General features: G+C 39.6%; 1 protein-coding gene across 12 annotated transcripts in view; it reads left to right on the forward strand.

Moving 5' to 3' along the window:
- The window catches only part of LOC102234723 (protein shisa-6 homolog), a 95,513-nt gene that overhangs the window by 45,488 nt on the left and 24,571 nt on the right, over positions 1–25,454 (forward strand). For 5 of the 12 annotated variants that reach the window (XM_023340814.1, XM_023340813.1, XM_023340815.1 and 2 more), the window contains exon 5: positions 19,120–19,158. The exons of the other annotated variants lie outside the window; for them this stretch is intronic. In XM_023340814.1, coding sequence (XP_023196582.1) covers positions 19,120–19,158 — 39 coding nt within the window. The remainder of the gene's footprint in view (positions 1–19,119; positions 19,159–25,454) is intronic. 12 annotated transcript variants of the gene reach the window in all.

A 25,454-nucleotide genomic window follows, 5' to 3' on the forward strand; every position in this document is an offset into this window, starting at 1 on the left:
GACACGGCGAACCTGCAGAGGTGTGGAGATATTAAATAGAAGCCATGCAGCTGCCTCAAAGCTCCTTTGGGAAATATAGTGGAAAAATGAAAAATGTTTCCAGGAGGAGGACGTCTACTCTGTTGGTGGCTCATTGAGTTCAAGTCTTTAAGCTAGCTCATTAGCTATTTCAGTACCAACTCTGGTGGTGCTGGCTCACTTCTACCTTACCTGCCTTGGCAGGTAAGGTAGATGAATTGAAGGCCATGCCTTCAATTCATGGCATGGCTTCTAAATCAACAACTTGCCATGATTGGGAAGCCTGTGGCGTCTAGTAATTGAACGACGATTATAAGAATAGTTGGCGTTTATGACGACACAGGCTACGACGTCAGAGCCAACTGAACGAAAACAAAGGAAATCAATGGCAGTCTCTTCATTCAAAGCTGGAGCAGCTAATCTTCTCTTCCAGTGCAGTGACCTCAGACTCTATTTGTAGGACTTTGTTTGAGATGGGATCATTTTTCCAGCGGCTTGAAGAGAAACGATTCCACTCAGTTTTCACTAGTAGGACATTTGCTTGGTCTAAGCTAAGGCATGCGCCAGAGTGATATAAATGCAGATTGCAAAAACGGCTCTTTTGAATGAGTTCTGTGAGAAACTCCTGCATTACTAATCACTTAACAAAGCATGACTAATGCATCCTGATTTGTTTGGATTTCTTTGTGCTATTTTAATGCAGCTATGGACATTAGACTGTATCGCCACACAAACATTTGATAAATGCACATAATTCTTCGGTATTAGAATTGATTAGTTTTTTTTTATAGTTTGTTTTTTAGTTTTATTAGGTGTAGTCATCTCACTGAAAATACAATTACGGAAGCAAATTAATTTCTTTTTTACTCATTATCATAAAATCTATGAGTTAAGATCAAGGAAGAAATTACTTAGAAAAAGAAACCGAGCATTTCATATATCAAACATAGCAAATGTAGGGTGTCTTTTTAAGGATGTTTGTGGTACAAATGAAATTTATTAAACTTTGAAAGAAAGGAGGGTGGAGACAGAGGAGGAAGACATGCAGCAAATAGACCAGAGCCGGGAATCGAACCAGGAACAAATCTGTTGAGTGCTGTGGACTCTCTCTTTGGTGGGAAAGGCTTGATTGAATAATAATTCAGTAATAAGGTTCTGAATAATTGGCATGCTCTTCTTTTTCTTAGATGTGAATAGAAACTTTTTTCTTTTCAAAATTGACACTGCTTTTAGATTATTATCTTTTGAAAGATGCATGTCATGTTTTTCATCAGGAACCAAACTTCTGGATTGAATGGCAATAATTTTATGTCTAAATCTGTCAGGGGTATGATTAGTTTACTGATGGGAGTTCAAAGTTGATCCCATATAATTCATTATTTGAAAACAAAAAAGCCTTTTATTGTTTTTCACTTTAATCATTTCTGGTATCCCTCAGTGGTTCTGACTCAAACACTCCAGCCCAACTGGATCTTGCTTGATGTGTTAATTGTTTTTCTTCCTCTGGTGAAGCCAGATTAAAAAATAGCCTTGGTTCACATTTGTACTTTAAGTCTCTGTAGTGTAATTGTTTCTTGAATTTTTTTTTAATATTATATCTTTATGTTTTTGCAGTTATTTTTTCCTAAAGGAGTCAGTGGTTAAGTTTAGGCTTTTTATTTAGGTCAGAGAGATGTCAGCTTTGTTGGGTGCTGGCACCACTTCATATCACTGCTAACTTTCCATTAGCTATTATTGATTAGTATTAATGTTACTTTGTCAATATTTACTGTCAGTCATCTTTAGCAACATACTTTTTGATTTGTTTGTTTGGTTTTAAATTTTAACCTAAATTGGGGGCTCGTCCGGGGTAAACATACTCACAAATTGGGACTACTTGCCGTGTTTTAAATATTTAGCTGATTTTTGGAAGTGAAACATTGATCCTAATGAAGGCTTTAGTGGTGTTGATTTCTTGTTCTTTTATGTAAATGCTATATTTTATTGAATTTTGGTTGTCATCCCGGCTGATTTGAAATGCTCCCTGTCAGAACAGGGCAAATTTCCTCTCAGGATCTTTACAGACACGTTGCTCCCTAAGCACCTGTAGCACAAAGACTTCTGGGAAAGAGACAGCAGCAGAGAGAGATTTCTAAATTCTCCAACCTGTTCCAAGATGGCTGCTGTCTGTCCTTCAAGATGTCTTGCCCCTGACAGCTCAATTCATCGCCATGCACATAATCCATTATTTTAGCCCATTAATTGAGCCTCATAGTAAAAGATCAGGTTGGTGGTAGGGGGGACACTCCTCGGAGAGGGTTTTGTCATACAGGAGCAAGCATGGGTGTCAGCCAGTGGCCCACTAATCACTCTATACTGTGAGTAATGGCTATGAAAGCAATCACAGTGGAAATGCATCATCTCTGCAGACCCCCGATCTATCAACCTGACTCGCCCTCATTTGACTGAAACGCGTGCCAACATGAAATATGATGCTTTGTCAAAGGCAAAGGGAGCACATTGGCTCCTGAGCTGCAGAATGTAATAATTAAACACACCCATAAAGACCCATTGTATTTCATCCAATGACATGTACGTGGTACGCATTTTCAAAGCGGGTCCCTGGGTAAACATTTCATGCCCGGCTCCAGAGCTTAATTACAATCCGTCCTTAGTTTATGGACTTACAATACACTAACAGTCATTTTCCACTTCAGTCGTCTTTCAATTAATTTCTCCACATGATATCAGTGGAGCAGTGTCGAAAATGGGGAAGAAACCCCTCACTTGCAAGCTATCAAATAACCATTTGTCTGGAAATTTGATGTATTTTGAGCAAACAAATGCCACAAGCAGAAATCCTTGACTAACCAATCTTTTTAATGGTTTGCATTATGCAGAGACAAAAGAGCAGCTCTCTCTATTTTTGTTTTCTTTCTTTTTTTTTTTTACAAATCTTGCATTTTCAGAGATGTTTGTCGGATTTTATTTTGCACTTTATACCACCTTGCAATCCGCTCTCTTCTCTCCTCTTGCATGCCTCCCCAAAGTGCCTCTGCATTATGCAGCATGTTTGTTTCAATAGGCACCTCAGGTTTTTGCACAAAACCTCGACTTGATAGCTCAGGAGGAAAACAGACACTAGGGCAAACTGGTCAGAGTTGACGTGAACAGCAACTGGTTTGTAGCCAGTAAAAATATGCAAATAAATGACTTCCGTTCAGAAAATAAGATGTCGGTCATCCAACACATGCAGTAGTATTCATTTGGAGAGAAATGATTGCTGCGTCTCTGGAAATGAGTTGTATAGATTTTCCTCTGAGCTCAGTGAGGGTTATTACTTAATTAGATCACAGAAAGTCGCAGTCAGACATCTCCCGTACCCCCGGCCGAGACTTCGCCTTACGTGCTGGTTGAATAGTGATCGCTCAGCAAACCCTTTGAATTAACAGCCAGATGTAAAATTTAAGCTAACAAAAATCATGCTTTTCTTCACTTTCTGCCTTTCTGCTCTTTTACAGCGGGGTGAGGGACCGTTTTCAGTAAATATTCCTCTTCACCTTCCACTTCTCATTAGAAACCATGAACGACAGAATTAAAAACACATTATGGTTCCATGACATTTAGAGTTTTTTCATTATGTGAGCTTATAAGTAATTTGTTGGCTCTATCGAAGTTTTTTTTTTTTCTTCAAATCTCACACTGTTATGTCTTCAAAACATTACCTAATTCTTGTGATACAAATCAAATTATTTCCCAGGTAACAACTATGTCAGAACCAACTCAGAGCGTGGTTCTTGAAATTAAATTTAGATAGTACCTGGAGCATATTTTCCTCAATTCGTCACTAATTTCTCTGGCTTAAAATTGGCAGCAATCATCCATAAAACTTTAATGATAGGTTCGACTCAAAGCTTATTAAGTGATGAAATAATTAGCAAAAAAAAAAAAAAAAGCCTGCCTTTAATTTAATATCATTCCAATCTGACCCGAGCAAATACAAAACCCTTTTCAAATATTTTTTTAGTAAAAGGAAAAAAAGTTAAATAAACCAACCTGGCACTTTGTAGTAAAAAGTAAATCCATGAAACTGTGACTAACGAGACTTTCTGGAAAGCTGACATCGGTTTCAACCCCGTAGACTCTATAACTCGCTGAAATACAACCTGTTTGGGAATATAAAGTAGTAATATGAAGAAAAAATAATAATATTGGGAGAGTTCAAAGGCTAGAAGCACTTCTGATCAAAACAGATCACGAAACGTCATCCAAAAACCATCTTGATCATCTGCGAGACTTTTAGGAAATTATTTCCTTAACAAATGAAATCAGTTAAGTACTAACTTTGTATTTACTCAGGTTGTCTTTGTTTGATGATCTGAAGCATTTTCAGTGTGACAAAAAAAAAATAAAAGATCGAAGAAAAATCTGCAAAAGCGAAAACCTTTTCTCTGTCCACCACTGCGTCGTCAGGCAGTTTGAAGGAGCGTCCTTCAAACTGGAGCGTCCTTCAAACTGTGGAGATATTCGGATCCCATTACCTCCTCACTTCTGGCATATAGAACTTATTATGCATATGCTTCCACTTGCATATATTGTTACGAACACTGCCATAAAATGACTCATTGCTTCCTGTGGCTATTGGAAATACAAACATCCTACGTATTGTCAGCATCAAAACCATAAAAACTTACTCACTGCAGTAACTCTCTAAATTGGTTTTATAGTGTAATATATTGTAATGTGGATATAAATTGGGTGTGTGTGTCTTACAAAGTCCTTTGAGATGATTTCTGTTATGAATTGGTGCTTTATTAATGAGCTGAATTGAGTCTTTTACCCGCAAATGCAATAAGTAAAATAAGTATTGAACACATCAACATATGCACAGAAATGCATTAAAGGCCTTGTGGAAAGGCCTGTAATCCTAAGTTTCAAATGTCCGCCTGGATATTTTTGCATATTTTAATTGTACGCTGTTCTTTAAATGTCCTGTGAGTAAATATATTTGCCCATTTATCCATAACAACTGGAACTTTCAATATCAAGGAAGTTATTTTCGCAATTTACCGTCCACTAAAAGAGTCGCCCCTCAGATTAATTTTACTCCCTGCTCAGCGGGGGGTGAAATTACCGTCATAACCCGATTTTGGCTGAAAAGCGCAACGTCTCCCCTTTCAGAAACCGCTGGAATTTTTCAGACAGCGCAAAGTGTGGCGGGATTACGGTTCTGCAAATTTGACTGGATTGCTGGCGCTCCTTTCGGTCCGGAAAGGTTAAGACTTCTGTCTTGTTTGGAGTTTCATACTCATTTCGTCTTCAGATTCTTATCAAGAATATTCTGGTATAGCTCTCCATTCGTCCTTCCTTCAATAACATGGATTCTGCCAGAAGCATATGCTGTAAGAAAGCTCTCACCGTGATGTTTCTACCTGCAATCTTCACTTTTAGCGGTGTGGTGTTTTTGGGTAGGCAGTATTCCTCCAAACATGTATTTTTTTTCTTTTTCTTTTTGCAGTGACTAGAGTTGAGCCAGCTTTTGCCTCATCTGAGCAGACTGTACTCTACCAGTGTTTCACTTGCTGCATCAAATGTTCTGCAGCAAACTTTGAACCAGCTGCATTAATCATTTTCTTTGAACAAGAGGAGTCTTGTAAAGTGAGTAGGCATTCAGGTTGCTGAAGTTTCATGGGGAAGGCCTTACCTGCTACTTCCAGTTCTTTCTGAAGCTCCCTGTCAGTGCTCTGCAGCTCTTCCACGATTCTTTGGATTATTATTTTGACTCTTAACTCAGAAATCTTATGACTCTCGTTCGGCTGGTTTGTGATAAAATTATGTTCTTTCCAATTCAGGATTGCAGCTCCAACAGTCTTCACTGGAACTGAAATGTTCCAAATGTTCGAAAGTATGTTTTGCAGCTTGGAGACTTTCTTTTGCAAAGGTCTCTTTGCTTTTACCAATAGTGCAATACTATGGACTATTGCATTATGAATGTTCAATGATTCATCCTTGAGTCACTATTTTTTTCAAACATAACATCTTTGTGGACTAAAGGCATGAATTACTTGGTTTGTTGCCAGGCACCTTAAATTGCTTGTCAAAAGGAAGTAAAAATGAATTTAGTGTGAAAGATGTTGACATTTTACACTTATTTTACCTGCATGCCTGCTGATAATACAGCAAGATGCAGCCTGAATGTCTGATGCTAAAAATACATGCTACCAAATGTTGCACCTATTTTGAGTTTTCTGTGGTCACAATGTTGCACACTCTGAAACTGTGATGATGATTGTGATTATATATGTTGTTCAGCTCTAGCTCTTATCTAAGCTTTTGAATATTTCCCCTCCTTTCTACGGCTAGTTTAAAAGTTAATCAGCTTGCTATGTCTCTTAGCCACCAGAAGGGGGTGCTGTACCTGCCCTCTCTGCTATCTGTTCCAGAATATCTGCTTTACCCAAACAGTACAATTATACCAGTTAACGTAGTCTGAAACGTAATAATCTGGCCCACTAGAGGTGTTGATTCAACTTGATGAAAACTTTAAGCTTTAATCTGCTCCAGTTGCCATGGCAGTCAGAACTCTGATCGTGCCATGTCCATCAAACCTGATAGCAAGTCAGAAAACCAGTTGGATTTTCTAAATAATCTAACAAATTAATTCTTAATATGAAAGCTGGTTGCCTTTAAAGTGCTCACGCCAAAAATAAAATCCACCTTGTTTGGAATTTGGCGCAATTCATGTTAGATCTGACAATCAACCTCCGTTAATAAGCATGTTACTAACCAGTTTCAACGTATGTATTGAGAATAGAAGTGTTATTAGGTTACGGTTATTTCTTTCAGCTGATAGGACAATAGTTAGGTAACCAATGAGTTTTTAACTTGCTACTGAATCTGGCAAACATTCTCTGTCATTCAAAGTAAATAAAGTGTATTACAATACCAAGGTTTATTAAGGTAAATTAATACTAGAGCTGATCAATTTATATTTAAAAACTGCAGAAATGTTTTGCATTATTGGCCTACATGGTCTGTTCACTGAGCACAACATTTAGTCCACGGCTTTTCTAAAGCCCTCAGCACGAATACTGATGGTAAGAGCTTTTTAAAACTTCTCCTGTCTCTGCGGTATGATTCATTAAACTGTTGGTAGCTAAAACGCTTAGACCTTTTATAGTTGTTGACCTGGAATAAAGAGGATGTGTCCTGTCGAAACGTAGGGGTAGAAGAATAACTACATCTGCTTTTACGCTGGCTCATCGATGCCAAACAACAATGACCCTGTGTTTGCACAGAAGCAGCGGCGTACACTGGAGATTTAGCTGAGCACGAATGCTCTGCCACACAAGTACAGTCGCATTTTTATCTCAGAGTTTTCAGTTTCCCCAAAAACAGGTAGAAGCTAGCAGCAAGTGGAAAAGAAATCCCTGTGGGTGAAGGTGTGTTTCTTCCACATCATTCTGGTGGTTATTCTGGGATTTGTCCTGCTATGCTAACAGACATCTTCAACCTGGAATGAAACATTGTCTCTTTGTAAGTCTGAGGTTAAATCATTCTGCGTGGCTCTCAAGGTGCTTTATTTTGAAGGGACCTATGAGAACCGACAGGTTTAAATCTTGAGTGTTGCTACGCTATCCAAACTGGCAAAGATTCACATTATTAAAACTTAAAGATTTGCTCAATTTCTTTCATAAATTTGCTAATAAACAACATAAACATCTTTGTTCTAACATTTGTTATCATTTGTAACTTTTTAAATTAAAGAGTATCCTTGAATTCCTTGGAGATACGCTTAAGGCTGCATTCACACTGCAGGCTGAAGTGACCCAATTCCGATTTTTTTTGATGTAATGCAATCTATATCTAATCTTTTCATGATTAGATGTAGATCAGGTCGGATTCTTTTCCAATGCGACCCATATCTGATACGTATCCGATTCAAATGTGACCTAACGTCCAGGTCGTATTCAGCCGAACTGATATTCGACCAATGTCACTGTTCTGCTCCCTGATACACGCAAGCAGGGAGAGAAACAACAACTATGACTGACTATATGAAGGGTAAGTTGTTAATATTCTGGCTCCGGTCAGACAACAACTTCAAATATGTAAGCTATGCTCCACCGTTAGCCCCCATGTTTACTTCCGCAAACACTGAGCACTTCTTCTTTTTATGACGGTCGGCAAAACACTGAGATGGCTGACACTATTGCGCCCTCTACTGCGCATGCGGGACACTTTCAGGTCATTTGCCCGTACAGACTGCATGAGCACATACAGGTGGCATACTGTATGTTTGGCAGTGTGAACGGCCCCAGCAAAAAAAATCCGATTTAACAAAAAATCGGAATTGGGTCACTTCAGTCTGCAGTGTGAACGCAATCTATGAATCTTGGTGACAGAAAAAAATTAAACCATGATATCATTCATCAGTACTGAAGCTGAAGTACATCAACTTGTCGCTGAACTCTGCTGCAACAGAAAAGCTTGCTGGACTTTACCCATGGGTAGTTTTATCAGAAACACCAATGATCCTAAAGAGAAGAGTTCAGAAAAGTATTGCTTTAGCTAATGTTGTCAGTTGTTGACTGTTGTCACACAGTTTCCCCAATTGCATCTGGTCTTAATTTAGTCCATCCATCCATTTTCTAACACCCTTGTCCCCAGTGGGGTCGGGAGGTGCTGGTGCCTATCTCCAGCTAACGATCCGGGCGAGAGGCGGGGTCACCTGGACAGGTCGCCAGTCTGTCACAGTCTTAATGTAGTCAAGGCTCTTATTAATACAGATTATATCACTTTACTAAAATAGTGGCCTGTCATTTTTTGCACAAGTGATTTTCTTTTTTTTGTGTGTTGCCTAAAACATCTCTTGGAAAGAAAGAGATCGTGATGTTTTTTTTCAATCCCTTTTTACCAAAAATGTGAATTTTTTAACTTTTATTTATTTTTTTGCTAAAAAAAACCCACCTTTTTGATAAAAACCCTCCAAAACAGCCCCCCCAAAAATATAAGGGTCAAAGTTTTGGCAATATCAAATTGTAATTCGCTGCATTAAAAATACTGTCACAGTGGATCAGAATGGATTGTATAGAAATCTGTGTTGCAATTTCAACCCCCTTGTTTAACATTAGTAAAAGATTACACACACCTGAGACTACAAAAAATGAGTGTTGTACTGAGTTATGTGTAATGTGATTTAATTTGCATGATACCCATCAGTTTTTGTCATCATATATTCAAATTAGCAATCTCTGCTTAATTTACCACAACAAAAACACAATGTATTTTTATATGATCTTACAAAAGTTTAAGCAGTAGAGGGTTAATAAAAAATAATAGAAATGATTCTATCACATCCTGTCACCTATTCAAGCAATAGGAATATTGTTGGCGCTGCATTAACGTCAGGCTTGTTAATGCACATTTGTGCGGAGACTTGGCAGTAGAAACCCCCTTCCTTTTGGAGCAAACAGGAGGATTAAGTGTGTGACTGACAGACTCCCTGTGTAATAACTACAGCTTTCTGGTAGCATGACTGAAAAGCGGCATTAGTTCGGCGTTATTAGCACTCGGCAGTGCGGGTTGGTTTCTCACGTCCTTGGATATCATTATTGCGTGTCGCCAAAGAAAAGTCGTCCCGACGAGAAAACAATTTACTCTCCTTCCAATCGCGATCAAATATTAAAATGCCAACGTATGGCGCCATGAAACGTCCCCAACAAAGTCCACCTCACGATGCCCTCTCTATTGAACACGCAGGAAATTAATCACAATAGCTGTGATTGTTCGGCTGATGTGACCACTGGCACTTTTTTTTTTTTTTGTGTGGAAATGTTAATAAAGCCACGTTGAACGGTGCATTATTCTCGGCTGGAAGTCCTTCGCCCGTGGCTGCTCACTAAATCTCGACGACTTCATTAACTCATTACCATGATTCATGGCGTGCCGTGCCAGCGGCAATTAAAACACGACAGAGAAGAGCGGCGTCCTTGGGCCCACGGTTCCGCTCTCGAGACTCTCACTGGATTTTAGCGGGATGATTGACGCATCAATAGGGACCCGGGTGGACGAAGCGGCTTCAGTCAATACTCAGATGCGTCTCACTCACGCCCCGCGTCAGGAACAAATTGAGCACACCTAGTCAAGTGCTATCAGCTTTTGTGCTTTTTGGCAGCTGTTCAAGCAGGATACACGTGTTCCGCTGTATCTGGGGAGACTTGCACGCCTTTTGAAGGTTCTGGTTAAACTCCAAAAAAAAAAAAGAGAGAAGGAATTACGCTTTTGACGTATGGGGGCAGGGAAGAAAAAAGGATCAAAAGTGAAAGTGAAATCACAGATGGTTGGAAAGGTGACCAATATTCCCTCTAGTGCAGAGAGGAATTGTTAATATTCAGCCAAAACCTTTTTGTCATTTTAGTCCCAATTCAAGCAGGAGGCCAGGGAGATGGAGGGGGGAAAAATGGGCAATTTCAATGAGTATGTCGAGGCTTTAATTCTGCTCTCTCTGGTGTCTTTTGTGGAACACATTTCTATTCATAAGGCCAAGCCGTTACAGTCATGGCAACGCATACTTATGTTCACTTTGTAAAAATCCAAGCAATATGGTAATTAAAATGCAACACTGAGCTCCTGCCCCCCAATGCAGTAATAAAGAAGCCTTTATCTTAGTAAATGACTGACAGTTGGTTATAAAAAAAAAACAAAAAAAACCCCTTACATTTCTGTCTTTTATTTCCTCCCCCCCATGTGAAGGCAGTCCTCCCACACCTTCTGCCTTTGTGCTCACTATTGTTATGGCTTCATTGTTAATGAGTTTAGGTTTAACTGGCTGTAATGAGTGAAGACTGGAGCCCGTCGAGCCTGATTGTGCTGTTGAATTGGGAGCTGGAAGCTGCACGTCGTCCTGCGCTGGTCTGCATCGGCAGAGCCAAGGAGGATCGCTTTTAGGGGGGTCACGGTTCGCCGCGCGTCTCCGCTGCAGCGGCATCAGGTGTCATCTACTTTGGCTGATTGTTTTTTTTGTGAAAATTACTGTTAAGCAGGGGGTTGACTGCTAAAGCTGTGGCCTCGTTCAATTCTCAAACTCATCCAGTTGGCCATCTCTTGAGCTAATTCATATTCAGCTCTGGAAAAAGTTAAGAGCCCACTGCACTGGACCCCATTGAAAACCTCATGGTTATTCCACCAAATATTGATTTCTGATTAAACATTAGTATTGCTGTTCCTAAATGAACATTAACTTGTTTTCTCTGCATTATTTGAGATCTGAAAGCATTGCATCTTTATTGTTAATTTCACTATTTCTCATTTTCTGCAAGTAAATACTACATTTTTGCTGGGAATTTCAGAGGCATGTTGTCAGTAGTTCATAGAATAAAAGAATAATGTTCATTTTACTCAAACATAAACCTATAAAGAGTGAAATCAGATAAACTAATCATTTTAAGTGGTCTCTTAATTTTTTCCAAAGCTGTATATGTGTATATATACGGAATGAATTTCCACTTTCACAGTAATTGCATTGATTGAAGACAAAACTAAGATTCTATTTATGATATTGTGATAACTTAAGTGAAAATGTGGCGTGTTTTTTTGAGCACAGTAAACCTGTATAGTGAGGTTCTGCGGGTGCTGAACCAGAGTTTGTGCATGCTTCTAGGTTAGAAACTAGAAGCAGTAGATCTGCTCGTAAATTAGTAAGCGGCATATCAGCACTCGTGGATTTTGTCCCCACGTTTAAATAAGTAATTATGAACGCATTTGGGGTAGGGCATTTTAGGGGGCACGCAGTTCACCACCACATCCAGGAGGAGGTGAACTGAAAGGTTTGAGGAATGCTGTATTACCTGGTAGCATGGGAAAGTAAAACACTTTGCTCTATTTATCTGATAACTTCTACATCCACTGGTTCTGCAGCTGAAGAAAGAACTGGTTTGAAACCATCATGGGTGGGGCTGCTCCCGCAAAACACCAAATAGAAGTAAAAGATTTGCGAAACATTTAAGAGTGCTGACTGAGGCATTAATGGTGAACACAGGGACATAATTACATATTTGTACAGTGGACTTCCAGCTCAGGGACCACATTAACTAACTATCTATTAGTTTAAACACCAAATATACCATATTGTGCAATAATACACACAGTGGAAACTGTCTTGGTAATACCAAGGAAGCTAAAACTCACGGTCTTCCTTAACTGTGCTGAAAGAGAAACAACCAATCAGCACTAAGGAAATGAATTCCGCTCTTGGATTGGCTGGTTTGCAAATGTCAGCCAATTGCAAGTAAAGTATTGCGGCCGGCTTATTTCAGCTACACCAGTCGAATTTTCTTTAGAATATTTTAGATCAATTTTTTCAAAATCGCCAAGAAAAGTCCATAAATGGAAAGATTTCCGCAAATGATCTGAAGTCAAGTTCCACAGATAAATCTGCGAATAGTTGAATCTGTGAATACTAAACCACAAATAGGCGAGGATTGAACCGTTGAGCTGTAATCTGATGAACACAGGTCCTTTCTGGAGATCTTTAGAGACAAAGTTTAGTTTGATTTAAAAAAAAAAACCAACCCAACAACATAAATAAAAAAAGCATGAATTGTAATTTCCTACCTCAACTGAGCTCTCATAGTGGCGCTGTCAAAGAGTTGAAGTATGGCTGACCAGACCTTCGCAAGGGAGACGAACGATGGAGTCACATTTCGTCAACAAGAATCTGAAATCCTGATTTTAGACAACTAGAAACGTTCACTTTTAAACCAAACATTTCAAGATTTTACCAAAAGTATAAAAGACATTGTTTAGACATATTTACAACGCTGCAGTAGAACCGTCTAGCTCGACTAAGTGAATAGATTTAGTCAATAGTTTGTTCCAGGGGTTCACTAACTTGTGTAGTTTGCAGCAGTTTGCAGGATTATTCATATGATCAGAGTTAATGAAGATCTCAAGCTATTTAAAGACTCAAATCTTTAACCCTGGTGGTTCAGGAACCGACCAGTTTGAGTCGGCATGTCTCAGTTACCTTTTGATAGTAGTCATGTCTTAATAAAGTTCTTTTTAAGAATCATTTTTGTTTAGCTTCTTTGGAAACTTGACTATTGGAAGGTATGTAATGTGGAAACCCCTCGGGGCAGACGCTGAAGTCTCCTCACCTGCTTGCAGATTCCATCGTGGGTCAAAAATCATTTGCGTGAAATATTTTGTAGCAGTCGAGCTGAAGTTTGGAAGCTTAATTTGTGTGCCGTGTCTTCTCTCCCCTGCCGTCCTGCAGCATAATTCTCTAAAATGAGTATGTGGACAGAAGATGAGATATGATTCTTGGAATTAAAACAGTATTTTGTACTTTGATCATCCAGCAGTGTGTGAAGCGATGAAATAAGAGGCTCCTCTTTATCGAATCCTTGCTCTCTCTCTCTCTCTCTCTCTCTCTCTTAATCTTCCCCTTGCTCGCTCGCCCTGCTCTATCTGAGCTTAGGGGATTGCTGGATGAGATGGAGAGTTAATGAAGAAAGCCTTTTTCTCTCCCCTGCTAGAAGACTGGTAAACTGCAGCAACTTTGTACTCCTCTTTTGTTAATCACGTCACGATCGGCTTTCTTGCTTTATGGTCTCAACCCCTGAACCAGTTGAGCATGAAAAATTTCACGTCGTTACTTTTAAATGTAGAGGGAGCAAACCCCAAACAGCCGCACAAGCCGCTCTAAGCGGGTCTTCTAAAGCGGGCTGAGACGCTTCATTCCTCTTCCGACAAACAACAAATTTAATCTTTCCCTACGCGCCTTTGTGTTTCATACCGTGCTTCACATCATTCTTATGTTTATTCGCACGTGGCCTCGTCTCCACGAAGAGAAGTGAGGTACGACGCTGTCAAAAAAAAAAAGAAAAGCTGTTTCAGATGCTACAGTATAATGCGGAGGTCGACGTGGGCTGGAGCTGGCAGTGTGGCTTATGCAAGCAGGGTTCTGAGGGACTGATAGCAATTCCAACACGCCCAGCAGGGGAGCAGCTGTGAGTTTGTCAGCGTGTGTCCCCCGTGTTAAGTGTGTGTGTGCGTGCGTGTGTGGTGCAACATAAATTACACCTTTAGTCTACTGCACAATAACGGTGCTCGACATTTTGTCACAATTACAGAGCAGTTTGGGTCTCGGACGTGTTAATTTGTTAATATGCTAATGCTAAGCAGTTAGCAGTGCCTGAAAAAACCCTGTCCATACTGGTAGCTATCTAGATTGTCTATGCTGACTTTATGACCAATTTTTTGGTCAAAGTGAAAATCTATTAAAAGTCAAAAGTCATCCTAAGTGAACAAACTGGTTCTCCAGCGTCAAACTCATTAACACAACATTCTGACAGTAACATTATTACGCCTGCCTCACATGGCAAGATTTTAAAATTGTGCACCAATTCTCAAAACCTGAGACCACAAAAAAAAGACTTAAAGTTTGGTTTTAAAGTTTGTGGCGTCGAGCAACACGGCAACACACAAACAACAATCAGGGAAATCTCACAAAACCTCTCGAGACCAAACGTGAGTTCAACGTAAACAAACATGGCCGACCAGGAAGAGAGAAAGAAAAAAAAACAAAGACCTCTCTGACGTCCGCCGGACTTTCTGGGTATTGTGCATACAAGAAATGCAAAGCCAACTTAGACGAGTCTCCAAGTGAGAGTTGTAATGCAGCAGCAGCTGCTTGAAAGTGAAATTAGAAAGCTGTTTATGAAAAAACTAAAAGTTCGCCTTCATTTACTGCCACAACAGATGCTTCTTTCTTAAAACAACATAGTGTTGTTTCTGTAAGTCTGTGGCACGTGGTCACACATTTTTTTTACAACTTGGTTAAAAGCCTCACCACTGTTTTCCGTCAGTGCACTCTAACATGCTACACATCAGTGGCATGAGGTTGTAAACCCATGGAGAAAAAAAAATGAAATGACTAAACCAGACATTAAGAGCCTGACAACAATACACCACTGGGTTCCTTCATCGCTTTCTGCTGAGGAACAAAGCTGTAAAACAGTGAACCCAGAATCCTAACAGCTCTTTTCCATGCTACGCTGAAAGCTCGGAGTTATCACATTACGATGATCCATTTGCAGCGATGAATTAATGAACATTTGGTTTGAATGTGGTTTCGGCTCCCAGGCTGCACCCGCATCATTAGCAAGTGAGAGGTTTTTTTTTTAAATTTTTTTTATGAGATTTATGAGAGCTACATGCGCTACATTGTGTGTTAATATGAAACGCAAGACTATGTGAAGTCTCGCAGTCATAAAAAAACATTTAGCTTTATTGCAACATACATCACAGTCTGGCAGCAGCCCCTGGAGTCAGTATTACCATCATGTAAGCCGTTATGTCACTGAAATACTCATTATTATCAATGAAACTCAAATATTGACAGTAGATCAAGAGATTTAGCAAAAGGCGCTCACTTTTATGTGTGTAATTTCTGATTTCTGTACTTATTTGCTATTATCAGTGGAAGCAAAACTTGAAGTTGTGAAACAGTTGGTAGTTCTGAACTCGGCTCTTAAAGACTCACCATTGATTTATCGATTTTTGTCACGATAAATTTTGCTGGACGACAAATTGTCCCAGAAGTTATCGCAATGAACGATAATATTGTTTTGAGATTATTTTCAAGAAATATATTGGTAATGGCATAACAATGCAAGTGCACCCTCTCAAATATCCGTACACTTTAAATTCTAATGAACAACATTATCAACATTGGAACTGGAAGACGTTTTAAATATCCAAAAGAAATAAACAAAACAACAAATCAAATGAATTATGAAGTCTCTGTAAACAAAATTGTCCTTCACAAAACGGGCTGGTTGAGACCAAAGCACCAGACTGAAGGCTTTTGTCGTCTAGTTTTTGGTAGGAAGAGAGATGGAATAAAAAGAGGAAGATGATAAATCATGCTAATTGATTGACTTATTGTTTATTGCATCAGTCCTAGCCTCTTATATAAGCAAGCAAGCGCCACATCATGTTTCCAGTGAAATAATTTTGCTGATATGCCAAGGTCTGCCGCGGAAAAATCCAAGTAGAGGAAATCTTGAAAAGCTGAGCAAATACTGGAAAAAGCTGCGGGTGGGAACGCTGGCAGGTTGATTGGCACTCGGAAGGGATTCTCTTCTTCTCTTCTCAGCTTATTATTTTTTATGCTTGGCGTTGTGTTATTTAAAATGGTGCATTATCTGAAATTCTGAAATTTCCTCCCTCCTTTTGTCGTCAGAACTGCTCTCGCTGAATAAGTGGAGGTGTGAGAATGGCACTTGAAAACGCGGTGCCAATCCAGTGAGGCAGCGCGAGCGCGCCCCGCTGAGCTGCCAGGCGCTCTTTGTAACCGCCGTTAAGGTTTCGTCTTTCATGAAAAGTGTTGTACCCTCGGCTGACAGTTGTTTTTGAAGCCTCCGACTTGCGCTTCTCCCCGGGCAAAATAAAAAAACACACTAAACATCGAGAAGGCTGCCTAACATTAGATGGCAACACCGTGAATCGAAACCATCGTTTGCTTATTTGCTGAGGGGAAGTTTTGAATCTTTTGCACTCGTCAACCTTACGTGTTTCTGGCTAAAAAACAAAACTAGGTATTGCCCTTCACAAAACAAAAACTAAGAAGCGTAATGTTAAGTCTTCGGCTTGAGAATTTATCAGATTTTTCTTCCTAAAAAAAAACAACCAAACAATAAGACTGGGAGATTGCTGTTTGATGGATCACAAAAGTTTGAAGGGGTTTTTTTGTTTTTGCTTCTCCAGCTGGTTCAGAGAGAATCCGCTGAAATACCACAAATAAATTTCAAGGGATGCATTCTGCGTCTGTTAAAGTTGATGATTTACAGCGGCCTCGTTTCTCACTTTAAAAAATGTTGGGAGTTCGCCGGGTTCACCGGGTTCCTTCACTGTAGTATTACATCACAAGGCTTAAGCTGCGCACCGAGCCAAGGACAGGAGAGTCTCTTCTCTGCGGAAAACACTCCCAGAGATAAAACACTCTCCTCTGAATATGCCAGCTATTTATATCTTCACTACTTTTATAGTTTTTCTAATTGACTAGAAATAAGAATGTCCCCCTGCTACAGACTGGAATTTACTGGCCGATACGAAGTTGCGGTTTTCCCTGAAGTCTTAACCTCTGTGTGTGTAAAATGCCTTATAATTTCATAATTAAAAAGAAAAACAAGTGTTCTGCAGGTCCCTGGTTTGCTGTAAGACTTTTGAATCCAACAAAGGATAAAATCCAGGGTATCCCCGCTTAGACTTCAAAACAAGTATTCTTAATAAACTTATTAAACTCAAATAAAAATCTTTTCTAAGAGCTGGATGTAGTTGATGCATATTTAAACCATAAAAGGAGTACATTTTCGCTTTTAATGTATATATTCAAGAGAAACGGCGGTAAAAATGTTTGCTTAAAACAATATGTGTGACTCTTGTTAAGTACCAATTAGAGATTAGAAGAGCATGAAGGTTGAGAGTGTTCATGCACAAAGACGGTTCTTAAAACAATGTTTAGGAACTAGAGTGGGCTTAGATGTGTTTGCATGGATATCTGGACTAATACAGTGATTTCTGTTGTTGACCTGTGCAAACATTTATAGCAACAGTCATGCGGTGTTCTTGCACCGTCCAGGTTATTTCTGTTCTCTAAATATGTCTACATGTCAAAGAGACTTTTATTAAAGGGGCAGCGTTATGCCAAATCAACTTTTTGGAGCTTTACATCGTGTTATAATGTTATTCACTCATCAAAAACATACAAGGAGTGTTGCCGTGATTCTTTCATGCATGTTTGAGAAATCCTTTCATCTCCATGGCAACCTTTGAGCTGTCCAAAACGCCTGGTTGGGCTTAGCCCCACCTTTAAGGTGCAGCTCGTCCTCACAGAGCAGCCCTCCCCCATGATTCTCCTACTCTACTCCTTCAGACTAGTCATCAGCAATTAGCAAACCACCTGTTGGAACTGTGGTTCAGCTAAGCTCATTATAGGAGCTACTTCTCAGAGCAACGCTGGTAAAGACGCTAAACGGTTAATTATGGAGGATTGATATTGTGATGACTTCCTGAAGGTGGAGTTTCAGAAAGAGCAGGCGTTTTTAAAGAGACAGAGGCCCATTTTCAAAGTGTTAAATCAGGAACTAAAGTTTCTTTTAAGTAATATTAAGCTTTTTTTTTTTTTTACATCTGGAGGTAACACAGTTACTTGATAATGCTGTAAAAATGGCACTATGCACCTGGAAAACACATAATCCTGCCCCTTTAAGGCCCTGTCAGTTTGCTGAAATGAAAAAAAAAAAAGAAACCTGTTATTTTCATTTCAGAGTGCATCTCCAGCAAGACTTCTCATAGATGTAAACTGCGCTATAATGGTTCATATAGTTGATAGGTTTAAGGTCAAAACCGGTGTGCTCGTCGTCCTGAGCCACATCTCAGGAACGCATCCTGGTTGCTGTGTGGGAGGCAGTGGCGATGAGACGCTGATGGTAAATCAATAGTGATGGATCAAAGTGCTGCATGGCTGGAGCCCCGTGGTGTCGGGGTGTGTGTGGAGTGGGGGAGGGCGGAGGGGAACAGCAGTGACTCCTCGCCTTTCTTCTTCTCATTATCCTCTCCCCACCTCTCCTCTCGCCCCGTTTCTCTCTTTTCATCTCAAAATCCCGACTCCTCTCTGTCATGCCTCCGCCCCTCCGCCCGCGCCTTAGCAGTAATAGTTGATACCTTGTGTCATGGTGTCAGATGGGATCTGCCAGTAGTTGATGGGAAGATAAAATGCCACAGAATCAATATCAAACCGCTAAAATTGTGCTCATCTCCCCGCTGCCTCCCGCATTCGGCATGTCCAGAAATCTGCTGCTGTGGCCCCCGGGCGCCCGTTAAAGATTTATAAGGGTTAATTATAATGACATTAAGCTCTTGTGCTGTTTTATTATCTAATGTTGGAATGTTCACACATATCGACCATGTCTACCAGACTGATGTTCTGAATAAAACCTTTTCTGTTCTTTTTTTTTTTTCTTGCTCTGACTTCTGCTAACTACTAGCTCAGTGTGATTACATTCTGTGGCTGTAGCTCAGTCTGATCAATAACCACTGGGTTCTGTTTTCTAGGGGAAAAACATTGGCCGGTCCGCTCCCAGAGTCACCATGGTAGGGATGGCTGTTTTCTGTTTAAGGGTCAAAGTTGCCTCAAACCACTTCCTGTTGTTTGGATTGGCTCTGTGAGCCTGTTAATGTTCAGCAGCAGCAGAGACAGTGTTTGGAGGCAGCTCAAACCTGGAGTGTTAATCATGGTGCAGTGCCCTCCCATTGACCTCTATCTATTTATCTAACCTGTGTATTCGACCTTGTAACGTTTAGCTCTCCTGTCTGTGTGATGAACTACCTGTGTTACAGTCTGGTTTGTATGTGCTGGATTCACGGGGTGTAACGGTACAGGAGGATTTTAAGCAGAATTTATTGACTGTCCACAAACTGTTCTGCTTTACGTTCACGGGTTTTGTTCATTTCGGTATTCTCTCAAGAGAGACTTCAAGATATTATTTGCAGATCTTTTTTTTTTTTTCTTTCACCCCCCCGAAAATGCAAAATAGAAACAAAAAAATTTGCATGTCAGATATTTTATAATACTTTTTTTTTTCTTGCAAAGTAGCCAAAGTGCAAAGGAAATGATTGATTTGATGTAAAGAATACATAAAAGTTGGAAAAGAGATACACATTTACCATTTGGTTGGCTAAGCCTTCTTTTTAAACGGTTCTGAATTGAATTCGGTTTATATAGCGCCAACACGATGCAAGACGTTTCATCTCAAGACGCTTTATAAAAACGTAAATCCATTCCCGTCATACACACATTCAATTATTCCTGGCTATCAAACAATGCAGTAAAGTTGGGTTTATTTGTCAAATTGGCTAAAACGTCATGAAGTGATTGATTTGCAGCGTTCACTCCGCCTAGCAGGGCAGGTAGTGAACCTACACAACCAATTGCGTTGTGTCGCTGACTTTGCACCAATCCCTCACACTGAACAACTTTTGTTCACCATATGTTATTTCCCCACATTTGGCTGATTGGCCAGATGAATGCTTTCCTCCTAAATAAACATTGATTCAACTGAAATTTCTGCTTAAAAACACAGACAGTGTTCAGTCGGTTACAGTAGTTCCATGAAGTACTTGGACATGTTAAAACTGGTGCTGGAGGATCTTAGCTCACCTAAAAACACACCTACAGTATCCTTTTAACTTAAGAAAAATGTTAAGAATTTGTGCATGTTTAGAGCTGGTTTAGCTAAAGGCTAATCAACTTTAGTAAACAACAAAACAATCACATTTATTAATTGCTAAGATTTCCTGAGAATTGATTTTTTTTTCTTCTAAATTTCACAATAATTCTGAGTTTGTTCCCGAGTTAAAAATCTACATTTGATTGTACGTTCTAAATCACGACAAAGTATTGGTGAGAATAAAGTCGTAACATTACAAGAATGAATTTAAAATATGATAAACTCATAATAATATGGAATAAAGTCATATTACAAGAATAAATGTTTAATTTTATGACTTTATTCACTTATTACTTTGCTCTCATACAAGCTTATTCTTATGATATTATAATTATTTTATTCTTGTAATTTAATTCTCTTGTGTTAGCGTGGCCCTAATACTCCATCATAGTAAATATAAATCAGCTATTTACTGAAAAGAAAATCATTTCCTTTGTTCTTATTTCATATGAGGAAAAATGTTACAACAGACAGTAACCGTGTTTGTAGACAGTAGCTTCAGTGACGTCTCTTCCTCCCTTGTCTCTCTCACTAACATGATCTGTAAGGTCCATTAAAAGTGCAGAAACCTGTAGTAGCTGTGAATGACTAACCTGGTACCGTGACACCCTTTCTTGGTTTTGCTCTAAACTCTTGTGTGCTAATGTGGGCCTGCCTTCAACACCGTACAGCTGCCGTCTCTCCTGCTCTGTTTTCCATTTATTAACTGAATGGGACACTCCTTGAGCACAGATTGGATGGAAGTTGTGGAAAACATGAAAAAGCCAAAACGCACTGCAAGTAAAGCGACGCTCCTGGTGTTTGTTGCAGCCGGCCCACATCGTGTTTAGTCTCTTTATTGTGCTGTGCCTTAGAACCTGACTGGTCAGCCTCATTTCACTCCTCTGTTCTAATCTGTGCCCTCTGAAATGTACGTTTGTTTTTCTTTTTAAAAACTTGCTTCACTTTCTCTGTGATGTCCTGACGCTGGAGTTGATGTGCTAACCTCTGCCGTGCGTGTGCTCTCTGGCTCTGTCCGTCTCAGTGGAGAGGAGGGCTGGTCTATAAAGGCACGGATAAACGCAGTTTTGATGATGTTACTTCTTTTATCTTAAGGAGACATCAGATAAATCTGTGCTTATCCTTGCTTACGATATACGGACCCTCCTCTTCCTCCTCTGCCTGTTCCTCGCCCTCCACCTCCTCTCAAAAGGAAGTCTGCTTTTCAACAGCCTGCAAGCGGACTTGGTTGGCACCTCCGTCGACTGCTGAGAAGAAAAAAAGAAACGGCCTTCGCTGTTACATTTATTCATTCGATGTAACTTACCATGCAAATGCCGGCTTTGGTTTTTCGGGGAGAAAAACCTGGGCTAATTATGTCTTTTGCTGTGACACAACAACTCCGCTCTCCCAGTGGAATGGTTACTTTATTGCCTTCACAGGGGTCACAAGAGTTCACCTGTCCATCGTTTTCCACAACGAGCCGGTCACGAAGTCCATCTCAACGTCTTGCGCTTGCTTCCCCACCACCGCGGACACTATCCCGGCACATTTGTCAAAAGGGAAAGGCGATGACACGTCAAGTAACAACTTGGCCTTTGCTGTCTGGGGGTTTGATTGTGAGTTATGAGATAAAGAGCGATACTTACCAGCGTACCGGATGGAAGCAATTTGGACAGGGGTTGTTCCACACGTTTAGAGCATTAGAGTGGTATTGAATTTTTTTTTTTTTCATCGGAGCTATTCATTTCAACCAATTCAAAACACATTCATTTAGATTTAGTCATTATCCGATGTGAAATATGGATAACCCAACATGGATGTGCCGTCTTAACAAAGTACAAATGATTATGATGGCAAAACTGATTCATCAGAAGGATCGTCTGCGTGTGGATACAAACAGAAGCTCTTATTAAATTAATGGAGATGGCTCATTATAGCTGAGAAAACTGATACAGTCGTATCGTTTGTTTGTTTGTTTTAGGACTTCTTCAAGAGATTTTCCAACTCAGTTCAAGGAATTAAATCACTATTATTCATTTTGGTCTGTTTTTTGTTTGCTTTTTACTGATATGAAACAGACATGCGCTGCAGTATTTAAAGCTAACCCTGTTAAATACCACATGAGATGAGGGTGCGTAATGGAAACGATGTGCACAGGATTGACTCTAATTCTGCAGGTCTGCTCTGTCGCCGGGGGAAACAATAGAGTAGTGCTACAACGGCTGGATAGCAGACCTGAAAAGACACTCTGTGCAATCATCTCGTTGAGCTAAAGTTGTTTTGTAAGTGCACTTCCAGCCCCGTCTTTATTCACCTTATGTTAACTCATAAGAAAATTGAGAAATGAAAACTTCCTTAGCAGGTAAACACCAATGCACTGTACATGCAAGACTGGAAATTAGCATGAATAACTTGGGAGAGGTATACATTTACTGGGATTTAAGATCAATACCATTTGTGCAGCATATTAGCTTTATAATACCTGTCTGAGTGTGAAATGTGAGCATTTTGTCTCAATGGCATTGGCAGATATGAAGCCATGTACTTCTTTTGTAAATGTTGAAAAATTCCACCAATCCACCGCATCTCCCGTACATTAATAATCAAACTATACTATCCAAACAACTGGTTCGCCTCAGGATAATAATGGGAATTTGAACTGAAAGTGAAACTTGTGGGATGCCGTACTTTCTACTCAATTTGGGTTACAGCTTTATGACCACTAGGAGCGCTCAGATTGTTCCAATTATGTTGAGTTGATCTTTTAACAGAAAAAAAAAACAAGACAGGGCCATTTGGGTTTTTTCTCTACATTTATGAAGCAGAATATTGTGGATTTCACCCCACTGATCCCAGTATACACACAGTATTCAAAATAGAAATGCATCAAAAACAAAACAACTATTTAGAAGACCGACACGACTGGCTTAGCAAAATCTTCCTTCCCCACTTTGTTTTACAAAACAATAGCAAAAACACTGTAAGAAACGGTACGGCAACTTAAGATCTCAATATAGTAAACATACAGTATGTGACTTCTGACATTTTTTGACAATTGGGCAAAACTTCAAATAAGCCATTAGTTGTTCATGAAGCAAATTGTTCAAATAGATGATCAAAATTCAAAGTGCAGACACCAGAATGTATGCTTCTAAAAAGTGTGCTGCCATGACTCTTAATGACAAAATTATACTGACAAATTAAAAAATAAAACCTGCAGTTAAATGAGTATATTTATGTAAATTCAAGCCAATTAAAGGGATCCATTACACCAAATATCAATACAGACAAACTGATAGATGTTTAGGTTAACTGGCTTTTATCTAGGAGTTAATCATTCCAGTCTGTTGTTGCACATTAGCATCACTTGCAGATTATATCGCAGAAGAAGTCAAAATTTCTCACATCTGCTGGACTTTATGGGTACGTTTGCGTTGGCATGTAACTAATAAAATGCAAAGAGGGCTGAAACTGGCGGTCAAATAATTAAGCCATTAAGCCACTTGAAGGCAGACAGTCAAAATAAAGCAGCTTTTTTGTTGTGCCAATATTAGTGCTCACTCGTGAAGTCTCTTACTGAAAAGATACCCAGAAATAGATCTAGACTAAAAACCATAGGATTTCTAACCAAACTTAAATAAACTTGTCTTAGATCTCTCATACTTCAGGGTCCAGTTTGTGACCTGTTTGCAACGTTTTACCACTATGAGTAGAACCAGTTCCCCTTTTCAGAAGGGATCTGGTTCCCTTTCCTTGCATTTTAATGGCATAGGGAGATAAAGCCTCACTATTCCTTTCTCAAGCGCATACAACAGCTTCTGCAATTTTGTTGCAATTTTGATGTGTCATTACAGTCCACAGCATCACATTACTTTCACAAAACTGAAATGCCATACACAGTATGCCACACATTTACAACACTACTACGCAATTTAAAGATATGCTACCCAAGTGCTGCAGCAACAAATGGAAACAATGTTGCTTCATCACGTGCTACAATATGCAAACACTTTGTCTGCACTGATGAAGATTCACACCCTCTGCTGCCGGCAGCTATATTTACTTTTTTTTCAGCTCATGATTCCTGAACACTTGGGAACATTTTTATAGCATTGCATATTTAAACTAACTTAACAAGATAATGAAAATGAGGTCACATCAACAACAAAAAAACAAGTAGGATTAAGAATTTGACGTAATTGTTTGTCTATCACATTGTTAAAGAGGAATTCTGAGTCTGACCCACACTCCTTCCCAACAGAGCTTCGGTCCATCGAGGTCTGCAGGTGTTTTATTGATGCACGGCTCTCTAAAGGTCCTGCCGGCTCAATGCAATGAAGTTTGAGCACTCGACTTTGACCGAGCGACAGCAGAAAACTTTTAATATGTAACACTCGCAGAGCGTTAGCTGCAGCGTGATGAATTAAAAATGAGGGTGCAAAGAGACTGACGGAGCTCCAGTGCAACTGCCAGCAGCATTTTCAAGTCAGAAATCAACGAGTGAGTCTGCAGGAGGCACTGAAATCACAATAAATTCTCTGCCTCCTGCCTTGATGCCTAGGCGGAGCTGTCACTCACTGCCTTCATGGAGCGCAGTCAAGTTTCAGAAACCACACTGATGTGTCAACCAATTAGGCTGGCATACATGTTAATATTTATTCCGTCTTAGCTCCACGTAAATTGTGCTTTGGTTAAAAACAGTGGGTGAAGAGATAGCTTATTACAGCGGCTTGCAAATGTTTTAATAGACTAAACTTTATACAAATAAAAATATGAACATTTTTATGTGTATTTTTACCCAGGCATCCCTATGCTTTTTAGAAATACCATCCACTGCAGTTGCAGCTGCACATCTTTCCTAGGTTTCCACATCAATATTGAACGTTTTGCCCATTCTATTTTGCTCAGCCGGACTGGATGCCTGTGAACAGCCAATTTCTAATCTGGACTTCTGACTGGGATTTTCTAGAGCGCGAATACACAAATATTTCAAACTGTTTACCACCTGAGAAAATACCAACCCTACAGCGCACCACCAATATGACAGGGAAATGCATTTGTAAGATAATAAACTTACATATACATGTTTGACATAAACATTCAAACTGCATAGATCTGTGCATATAAACCTACAATATATATTATCTTTTCTATTACACTTTTTTTTAAGTGGATACT

This window comes from Xiphophorus maculatus, chromosome 10 (assembly GCF_002775205.1).
Source record: "Xiphophorus maculatus strain JP 163 A chromosome 10, X_maculatus-5.0-male, whole genome shotgun sequence".
NCBI lineage: Eukaryota > Metazoa > Chordata > Actinopteri > Cyprinodontiformes > Poeciliidae > Xiphophorus > Xiphophorus maculatus.